We start from the raw sequence: 11,317 nt of genomic DNA, 5'->3' as shown, positions 1-11,317 counted from the left end.
GATTGGTCATACAAAACTGTCCGTGGCTCGCGGACTAAACTGTAGTCCATAGGCAATATCTGAACACGCGCTGTAACCCCCTGACAATAGAGGCGTGTTCAGATATTTGTGAGCGCCTTGGTCGCTCCGATATATCTGATGGCGACTGTACGCTACAACCCTAAAAAAAGGAGTGAGTGTAGGTATACCTATTTTTTACTGACCAAATTGCTTAAAACCAGACTAGGTTGTCTCAAAATAGGACTTAATAGTGGAAAATAAAAATCAAAGTAAACTTTCGACGTATTTTTATTAAGACTTACGTTATAATGCTCTATACTACGTTCCTCGACTTACGGCTACAGATAAAAAACCTTATGATATACATACATAATATATTACAACAGTTCGACTTAGCGGTACATGATTTAAAAAGAAATCTAGATTTTTACCGGCATACGACAGAAGCGATAAAGTTTTTTTTTTAAGTTTTATGACTTGGACGTGAGTCCTTTAAACCATAATAGTACATTATTGCAGAGGCCGGGAAAGGGCAATTCGTGGATGAGTTTCGATTTTGTCGGACGACGCGAAGCGGAGTCCGACAAAGAAGACGAATCCACGAATTGCTATTCCTGCCGAGGCATATATAGTGCTTTTCTCCAAACATGCGAGGAAATAAGCTAAAATAATTATTATTTAACCATCAAGCATCACTCAAATCAAACCTTCACATCCAAAATGTCAAAAACAATTTCCCTCTTTAATTAATTTTTAAAAGTTAAAGTTACAAACTTATTCTGCCATTCAGTATTCGTTCATTCAATATAATTGTGCAATATAGTTGGTCAAACCAACTTTTCAGTCAGTAAGAACCAGGAAAACTATACCCATCCTTTTCTTTTGGGTGCTAGTACTAGTGTAAGACAAAGATAGTATGATTCTCTTTGTCTATGTTTGAAATGAGAAAGTCCTTTGACAAACTATATAAGCTTTATGCACACGGATGAGATTTAAAAAAAAAATATAAATAATCTTTGATTTTATTAAGCAGTATTCGCACGATCATACACGTGAAATGATAGCTGATCGGGTCGTGTAGAAGCGGCTCGCGGCAATAATAATTGGCCGTTTGCGTTTTTAGGGTTCCGTACCCAAAGGGTAAAACGGGACTGTCCGTCCGTCCGTCCGTCTGTCACCAGGCTGTATCTCACGAACCGTGATAGCTAGACAGTTGAAATTTTCACAGATGATGTATTTCTGTTGCCGCTATAACAACAAATACTAAAAACAGAATAAAATAAAGATTTAAATGGGGCTCCCATACAACAAACGTGATTTTTGACCAAAGTTAAGCAACGTCGGGAGGGGTCAGTACTTGGATGGGTGACCGTTTTCTTTTTGCTTTTTTTTGTTTTTTTTTTGCATTATGGTACGGAACCCTTCGTTCGCGAGTCCGACTCGCACTTGCCCGGTTTTTTATTATTAAAAAGTAAAAAACACTACAGTAATAAGTTATTACTGTAGTGTTTTTTTACTTCCCGTCCGCTAGAACAGGACAGCGATAGTTTGATGTTTTTTAATTAGAGTTTGACATTAACGAAGAACTTCCCGTAGTATTTTTGCTACAGTAAGGTGAACATTTCCGAGCATATTGGAGAAAAAAATATTGACAATATTAGGTTTATTTCATTAAATCCTTATAAGTTTAAAAAATACGCTATTGTTTATTGTTCCGTGTTAACTTGGGTTAGAACTAAAGCGTTAATTATATTTATTAAACGTAAAAATATTTGTTGTACTGATTAAATAACTAAGCCAACTTGGAATAAATAAGTAATATAACTTACCTTACAAATTTTCAATAACACAGATCAAACCCTTTTTCAGACAGTACCTAATTTTTACAATCATCACTTTGGTGATCACGAAACCAGGTAGTATTTGCCAAAGTACAGTGTAATTTGAACCTTAAATCTGAGAGCTAAGGTTACAATTTAATGAATCGCATGTGGCTGATACATCTTACTAAGCCTGAAAAGGGTTAGTCTTCATTTTACTGTGACTCTAGCACTGTTTGCTAACTTTTTTTCACTTCAGCCACAAATCGCGCCAAAAGCGACATAACCTAAAACTTTTGACGTTTGCCGGCAAAACAAAAAGCTACCCACAGCCTTTACCTAACGGTAAATTAAAAATAAATCGTGAAATGCAGTACCCGCCTACACATTTATTATTAAAAATATATTTGACAAAGCGATGGCTACTCTATTCGCACCATTCTTCAATCTTTGCTCGATTGAACAACAATTCAAAGACAACGAAACATTTTTTTATTTTAAATGGTAACACTTTCTCCATAGACATAAAATAAATATTTTTTTTTATTTCATTGAAATATTTTTGAGTACCCCACTCTTATTATTAGAGGTAGGCACGATTTGTTTTAAAGCTTTTTTTTGGTATTGTCTTTGAAATGTTTTCAATCGGTGACGACATTTCAAAAGATCACGAAAAATAAACAAATGATCAACTTCAAAATACCGTTACAGCTGAATACAGATGTAGTGCATAATTGTTTTCCATCGTATTTCCTCGGAAACGTTCGTATTTGTCATGCTACTTCAATCAACCTCAGCACTTTTTGTACCGAGACACAGAATAAATAATAGTCTATGTACAGAAGACACACTCTCTAACAAAACGCGTCTGTCACGATCAGCACAGATATGGCCGGTAGGTGGCGACAGCGCCACGCGCGGCTCATGGCAAACCCCAAAATTGGGTTCGAACGGATGGACTTTTAGCTACCTGTAGCAAAGCGACGAAATCGCGGAGTGAGCCACGCCTGACCGAGACTGGCTGCAAGCGAGACACGTACCAACATTTCCGTGAAAATACGATGGAAAATAATTATAAACTACATCTGTAGACACGTTACTCAAGTAATAGCTCCTAAGACCATAGACTATTCTATATTTTAAGAACCTACTGACACAAGCCGTGGTAAAGGGGCACTTTGCAATATTCATATAAACTCATATGTACACATGCCTTTAATTTTGTACTTTCTTCCAAAACGGGTTTAAACAAAACCTTTTCACAAAAACAATCAGATACTTACTATTTTTATTTTTTTATTTAATTATTTTATACATAAATAAACAACTTATAAAGAAAATATATTACAAAAAGTGTTTACAAACTATTGTATCCGGCAAACCCATATTGTCAGTAGAAAAAGGCGCGAAATACAAATTTTCTATAGGGAACACTACGCGCCTATAAATTTTAAATTTGCCGCCTTTTTCTACTGACCGAAATGGCTTGCCAAACTATATTACTTATTGCAACGCGCCGGCGTCAGAGACACCATGATTTTTTTATTTTTAATCTATTTTTTTATTTTATCAGTCATTTATGGTAAGCAAAAAAACAGGCCAAGCTCTAGAGAATAGGCAATCAGCTTGAACCTAAAAATCTAATTTGAAACTAAATAAAAATGGAATCTTTCTATCACATTTTTTTTTTCATTTACACGGTGATGAAAAAGCGTTGGTTAGCGATGATTATACAAAGTTAACCTTATACGTAGTGAAAAATAAGTTTGTTATATTCAGTTAGATATGAGGACAAACAAACATACCATTTATTTAAACAGAAACAAAAGTGTAAATCAATACATAGATGTCACTATAGCATCTTATTAGATTCGCCTGCTTAAATATGCTAGACACAATTCAAATGTAAAAATATCATATGAATTATGTCATTATTTAAAACATTGTTCACCTTTCTTAAAATACCTATCGGAATGAAGCACAGATTCACAAAAATACAACAATTTTGTGTTGTATTGTTATTTCATGTTCAACACAACTTCACTGGTTTCCCATTATAGTCCATTTTTTAGCATCAGAAAAAAGGTAAACAATCTTAACGTGTCTTTTTAATGAAAAACACTTTTGAAAAAGAAGTCACGGCAAATATGTAACAATTATGAATCATATACGATTATTTACATTATTTTGCTTTCATAAGTAATAGTTACTGATTTATAAAAAGCGTTTTTCAAATAAAAGGCACCACAAGATGACGTAGTTTTTTTCTAATGCTAAATAACGAACTATAAACAAAAAACTAATACAAGTTTTCAAGTCAGTAATACCTAATGTCAGTTCAATGTCTCATTCTAACTAGGGAATGCAAATCGGTTATTTTTTGTATGGAAATGACCGCGGTTTCGGTTAAAAACCGATTATTTCCATACAAAAAATAACCGATTTGCATTCCCTAATTCTAACATATTTCATGAGAGTAAGAGGCATACTGACATTATTAAAGTTATATTAAGTTGTTCAAATGTTCACGTTTACATAATATTTAGTGTCAGAGACACTTGTTTCTTTTAAGAAAAAAAACTTATCATGTGATTTTTTCATTTGTCTCTTTAACATGTGATTTAAAAAATATGTAAAAGAGGCAAAATGATTATATAAATATTTTGTAGATCCCTTGATAAGTCTATTCTTCATTTTGAGTACTGATTCTGTGAGTTTTTATATGTTTATACAAATTATCGAAGCCCACGTGACATTCAACCTTATCTCTTTAATCGTAAGGTCGACATTCAAATGTAGTTGTTATTAATTGTCTTCATATAATATTTGTTTCACGTGTTGGATATTTTCTGATGTTATTACTTTTGTTAGACTTAGATTCAGGTATAAAATAACTGTCAATTAGACAGTTTTTTCTTAGCAGGAAAGAAACACGAAATATTGAGTAAATGTGACAATTTTTTATCGAGTCTTTTTAGACTTTTTATCTCAATATATCGTATTTTCATTCCATATTTCTTTTTTGAGTATAATGACAGTACCACACGCGACATTAGACAGACAATTTTTGTATATTGTTGTTCGAATACAAGTATACAACGCGTCTTATATATCTATAACTAACTACAATGTGTTAGTTAAAATAAATCATATTAATCCACTTGGCGTTATACTCACCGCAATACCAATTGGCGACTGAGGTCATAATGCTTTCTGCTTTACTCTTGTTAAGACCAACTAAGAGTGAAAGAGATGGCATAATGACCTCAGTAGCCAGTTGATATCAGTACGACTACTATAGCAGCAATGTTTTTAATTCTAATGTGTCATTGTTGTAAGTATTATTTATTATATTTGCCGTACAGTTCAAAAATGGTGACACAATCCAAAATACGTTAATGTATTGTTTTTGAAGTGAAAACTTCTTTAGCGGCGCTGTGCACTTTTTGTGATAGGGAAAAAATGTTAAACTCGCGACAGGTCACGTGACCGTAATATTCGTAAGACGTACACGTGACCTGATCGAAAATCTGTTACAATGCCATTGAGTTTTCACTTCTGCCGGCACTCCCGGAGTGCGACCCTTTGTTTTTTTTTTAATTTTGGAATATGTCAGTCACTCAACGAGGTATAAACGCTGCTAACTCATTATGAACGCGTGGCTGTAGCGCGTATCGGTGTCTGTCCGTCTGTCTGTCTGCTACCAGCCCGACTGTCACTCGTAGTGTTTCTTGCGGTCCATGTCGTCCTCCGAGGACCGGTTCATCGGGTGGTCTGTGGACAAGGTATTTGGTTAGATATAGTATTATTTTTCAACAAGCAAAAACGTCCGCTAACGATGCTCCTAAGCTTATAGTTCGTTTTTTTAGCATTAGAAAGAACTTGAAAGAAGGTAAGCGATCTTGGCATGTCTTTTAATTGAAAAACGCTTTTTAAAAATCAAAAACCGGGCAAGTGCGAATCGGACTCGCGCACGAAGGGTTCCGTACAATAATGCAAAAAAAAAAAAACAAAAAAAACGGTCACCCATCCAAGTACTGACCACTCCCGACGTTGCTTGACTTTGGTCAAAAATCACGTTTGTTGTATGGGAGCCCCATTTAAATCTTTATTTTATTCTGTTTTTAGTATTTGTTGTTATAGCGGCAACAGAAATACATCATCTGTGAAAATTTCAACTGTCTAGCTATCACGGTTCGTGAGATACAGCCTGGTGACAGACAGACGGACGGACGGACGGACGGACGGACAGCGAAGTCTTAGTAATAGGGTCCCGTTTTACCCTTTGGGTACGGAACCCTAAAAACTATTACTTATGAAAGCAGAAGAATAAATGATCGTATTAGATTCATAATTGCTACATATTTGCCGCAATTTATTTTTAAAATGTGTTTTTCAATTAAAAGACACATCAATATTGTTTACCTTATTTCTAATGCTAAAAAAAAGGAACTATAGGTGTGTATGATATTGATAATGTAACTGACCGTGCTGCATCTTGGGTACAAGCACGACGTTTCCGTCGGCGGCCTGCTGCAGCGAGTACTGGGCTGACGACAGCGGCCTGCCCTCGGCGTCGCGGAGATTCTGAAACGGACGCACACATTATTTAGATAAGTATGTTTTGAAGTGAAAACTTCTTTAGCGGCGCTGTGCACTTTTTGTGATGGGGAAAAAATCGTTGGGTGACAAGCAAAAGTCACTATCTAACACCATTGAAATTATTGGACAATAGACCGTGTTACAAGTGTGATAAAGTGCATTGTTACTTTAATTTTTGGATAGTACTTAGTGACTTTTGCTTGTCACCCGACGAAATGTTAAACTCGCGACAGGTATGATTCGTAAGACGTGACGAACGTTACGTGATTTAAATGTCATCTAGTGAGTTTCCCTCCAACTGGTACTAATATAAATCGAGTACTAACAGTGATGTGCTTAGGGGTTTCAAGTAATGCGGCGAAATAACGCTAGATGGCGTTAACCTCAATTATACATAGTGCTGCAGACATTTTGCACTAGATGGCGCTGTTATTCATATTTTGACGTAAGACGCTTCGTAAGCGAGACCTGATCGAAAAACTGTTACAATGTCATTGAGTTTTCACTTCTGCCGGCACACCCGGAGTGCAACCTGTTGTTTTTTTTCTATTTATTACTAACTGGAAATTATCCTTCAAGCATTTTTAATTTTTATGGGTTCATGCATTTTTGAGGTCCAACCGTCCTAATGACTTTGTGTAGCTGTAACGTCTCTGTACTGTAGACCAGTGGCCCATTTTATAAAGCTACAAGTTACAATTTACAAGCGGAAGTCTCTTTCTAACCCTATGTTTTAGAACGAGACTTCCGCTTGTAAATTGTAACTTGTAGCTTTATAAAATAGGCCACAGGGGTCTCCAAAACTTTTCTACCTGAGGGCCGGATTAGGACGCTGTCGGCGGGCCGGATTTGAACGCTTCGCGGGCCGGATGTGGCCCGCGGGCCCTGCTGTAGACTACACTCACTTGGAACACGTGTCTGTAGAGCGCGGCGAAGCGTTCCTTCACGCGCTGCCTCTCGGCCGTGAGCGTGTGGTGGTCGCGCTGCGTGCGCACCTTGCGGTCGCGCACGGTGCGCACCTCGTCCGCCAGCGATGTGATCTGGTCCAGTTTGCGTTTCCGGCAGTTTTGGGCTGCCACCTGTTGACAACACAATACATATTTACTATTTGCTCAATGACTAGAAAAATACGGCAACAAGAACGCCATCTAGCGAGCTACAATCTATAATTGTGTCGCTTAACTTCAAACTCGGGTAAATCCATTGGGCCCTCTCAGCAAATATCTACCCTATTACGTTTTCTTAATACCAAAATCGCATAATCTGACACATGGATTTACCCGAGTTTGAAGTTAAGCGACTCAATTATAGACATAAAAGGCGTTAAATGAAAAAAAGTGTAACTATATTATTATATAAACTGAAACGTTAAAGTGGGAAACGATATTTTGAAATATAGGTAATACGTGTGCGTGTGTATTAGAATTATAAAAAGTTTCAATTTAAAGTACAGTCGCCATCAGATATATCGGAGCGGCCAGGGCGCTCACAAATATCTGAACACGCCTCTATTTTCAAGACGCTAGGGTGTGTGTTCAGATATTTTTGTGCACTTCGGCCGCTCCGATATATCTGATGGCGACTGTACTACCGTACAGAAAGGAAACTTCCTACAAAACCCAAGTTTGACAGCGGTTCAGGGTCAAATCTTTCTAATATATGGCACTATCCCTTTCGGCTATTTAGGGTTGTCAAAATTGAAGTCATTATCTTATCTGTGGTCGTGCACGCAAAGAGACTTCAAGTTGTGTCAACCCTAATAATAGCTCGGAGCAATGCTGAGCCGAGCGGAGCCGCGTTTACCCGAATTCAGGAGTTTCGCACCCCAGCCCTTACCTTGTTCTTGCCTCGGCGTCGTATGTCCCGTATAAGCGATAGCTGCGCCTCGCTTAAGTCGTGTTTGGACAACCGCTCGTTGAATATGGTCACATTTTGAGTTGCATCGCTATTGTCCTTACCTTGTTCTTGCCTCGGCGCCGTATGTCCCGTATAAGCGACAGCTGCGCCTCGCTCAAGTCGTGTTTGGACAACCGCTCGTTGTCTATGGTCACATTTTGAGTTGCGTTCTATTGTCCTTACCTTGGTCTTGCCTCGGCGCCGTATGTCTCGTATAAGCGATAGCTGCGCCTCGCTTAAGTCGTGTTTGGACAACCGCTCGTTGAATATGGTCACATTTTGAGTTGCGTTCTATTGTCCTTACCTTGTTCTTGCCTCGGCGCCGTATGTCCCGTATAAGCGATAACTGTGCTTCGCTCAAGTCGTGTTTCGACAACCGCTCGTTGTATATGGTCACATTTTGAGTTGCGTCGCTATTGTCCTTACCTTGTTCTTGCCTCGGCGCCGTATGTCCCGTATAAGCGATAACTGTGCTTCGCTCAAGTCGTGTTTCGACAGCCGCTCGTTGTATATGGTCACATTTTGAGTTGCGTCGCTATTGTCCTTACCTTATTCTTGCCTCGGCGCCGTATGTCCCGTATGAGCGACAGCTGCGCCTCGCTCAAGTCGTGTTTCGACAACCGCTCGTTGTATATGGTCACATTTTGAGTTGCGTTCTATTGTCCTTACCTTGTTCTTGCCTCGGCGCCGTATGCCCCGTATGAGCGCTAGCTGCGTCTCGCTCAAGTCGTGTTTCGACAACTGCTCGTTGTATATGGTCACATTTTGAGTTGCGTCGCTATTGTCCTTACCTTGTTCTTGCCTCGGCGCCGTATGTCCCGTATAAGCGATAACTGTGCTTCGCTCAAGTCGTGTTTGGACAACCGCTCGTTGAACTCGTCCATCGGCAGATTTATTATGTCGTGGACTTCCATGGGTATGCCTGTGGAGAATATTTAGGTTAGAAACTGGAACCCAGGTGCTGACGAGTCTATTTCATTAAACAAGCCATATAGGGACCGTGCGAAAAGGTAATTCGCAACTCGTGTCGGACACTCCCTTCGGTTGTGTTTTATCTCCACTCGTTGCGTATTTCCTATTTTTCACACTTGTAATGTACCTACTATTATTATCTTAATTGTATTTTTAGCATATTATTATTTTAAGTGAGTATACTGTAGGAGCATTCCACGGACTGTACCGTACAAATGCATTTTCTTTCCTGTGTTGCGACTTTTTTCGGCATTTGAAGCAGGCGATTATTTTTCTATGCATATTTTTGGCCATTTGTCATAGAAAAGGAAACTCTTATGTCTGCAAATTTTCAGAAAATTCGCGTTTGTACGGGATAAACGGTAGACAATTTCATGGAATGCTCCTATATTTAATTGGTGTGAAGTATACCATACATACCGAGCGCCTTGGCGCGCTTCTCGTCTCGCGACAGGTGCCCGGCGCCGGCGCACGACCCGCCGTCCGACACGCTGCCGTCCGTCAACCGGCGAACTGTAACCAACATACATGTTAATGTGTTAAAAAGTTTTTGGCAAAAAGTCATTTTTGGTACAAGCTTTTATCGCTGACTGTACTTTTCTTACGACAGACAACTAATACTCATCGAGACAATTCTAAAAACCGCTAACACAATTAGGTTGCGTTGTTTCATCACAGAGTTCTTATGGCCACCTCCTGTCTCCATCATCAGATCAGCTCGATGGTACCATAATATTGCATTGTCATCCAATGTATACATGCATGCAAAATTTCAGCTCAATCGGAAACCGGGAAGTGGATCAAATTTAACTTGCAAGATTTCATTACACACAGGCAGACTGACAGACAGATAACGGTCAGGTGAAACTAAATAAAAGCTTGTAATAAAATTGTGAAATAGGGTAAGTGATCAAGTTTAACAATGTGTGTGTGTGTGTGTGTGTGTGTGTGTGTGTGTGTGTGTGAGTGTGTGTGTGTGTGAGTGTTTGTGTGTGTGAGTGTGTGTGTGTGTGTGTGTGTGAGTTTGTGTGTGTGTGAGTGAGTGCGTGTGTGTGTGCGTGTGTGTGTGTGTGTGTGTGTGTGTGTGTGTGTGTGTGTGTGTGTGTATGTGATGTGTAAGTGGTGTAGTTACCTCGCTTGTCCCGGGTGGCGGGCCGCTCGGGCTGGAGGCCGGGCGCGGAGTAGGTGTGGTTGTGGCGCACGCGCTCCGGCGTCGCGTACGCGTACCGCGCCGGACCGGCTGCTAAACCATTCTGTCAACATAACAACGTAATAGGGTCATTGTGCTGGTTTTCGTCCGGTGTCAGTTTCCGTCCACTTGACGAAATTCGAATATAAACCTTCAGTGCTGCACAAGTTTGGACTTGTGGGAAATTATTAAAAAAATATAAAATAAAGCCGGTGGTCGCCAAAGCACAGATTATATAATAGTTCTTACGATCAGATACTTATCTCTCAAACAAAACGAAAATACCTACCGTTTTGATACCTACACAAAAATACAATGGAGTGACCTTCAGCGCGCCGCTCCCCGCACCGCGCGCACCGGCACAACGCTAGGGTTGCTGATGCTTAGAAATTATAAATAAATACCTACGTAAACAGCGGAGTGAAATAAAAGGAAAGCTAAATCTTAAATTATACCTAATATTCCAATTATGCGTTAGTGTTTGCGAAATAGTCTTTTTAAAAGGTCATATGTCCCTGCATTAACCGCAGTGTTTACGCCGTTTTATAAGCCGCGCAATAATCCCAGCAAGAATTAGTTTTAAAACTTCGTGTAATTTAAAACCAGATAGAGATTAATGTTATACTATAAAGAAAAGTAATAGAAACCCCATCAATACAGGTAATTAATTATAAGTTAACCAGTGCAAAAATGAGTAGGCACTTTCCGGTGTAAAGTTAACTTACTGTCGTTAAAATAAACATTTACCAAAATAAATTAAAAAATTGCTACCTATTTCAAATAGATAGATATCTAAAACTATACATTACATAACTATAACTACATAACAAACACTACA

The 11,317-nt window shown here is 38.8% G+C and overlaps 1 protein-coding gene across 1 annotated transcript in view; it reads right to left on the bottom strand.

The window, feature by feature from the left end:
* Window positions 1-272: 272 nt before the first annotated feature.
* The window catches only part of LOC134677463 (segmentation protein cap'n'collar-like), a 166,383-nt gene continuing 155,338 nt past the window's right edge, over window positions 273-11,317 (bottom strand). The window contains exons 18-24 of the mRNA XM_063535945.1: window positions 10,423-10,543; window positions 9,702-9,803; window positions 9,110-9,240; window positions 7,328-7,501; window positions 6,308-6,407; window positions 2,904-5,594; window positions 273-2,531 (exon numbers count right to left, since the gene is read on the bottom strand). Of these exons, the coding sequence (XP_063392015.1) occupies window positions 5,536-5,594; window positions 6,308-6,407; window positions 7,328-7,501; window positions 9,110-9,240; window positions 9,702-9,803; window positions 10,423-10,543 (687 nt within the window). The 3' untranslated portion in view covers window positions 273-2,531; window positions 2,904-5,535. The remainder of the gene's footprint in view (window positions 2,532-2,903; window positions 5,595-6,307; window positions 6,408-7,327; window positions 7,502-9,109; window positions 9,241-9,701; window positions 9,804-10,422; window positions 10,544-11,317) is intronic.

Source organism: Cydia fagiglandana, chromosome 26 (genome assembly GCF_963556715.1).
Source record: "Cydia fagiglandana chromosome 26, ilCydFagi1.1, whole genome shotgun sequence".
Lineage (NCBI taxonomy): Eukaryota > Metazoa > Arthropoda > Insecta > Lepidoptera > Tortricidae > Cydia > Cydia fagiglandana.
This window is presented reverse-complemented; position numbering and strand designations above follow the sequence as displayed.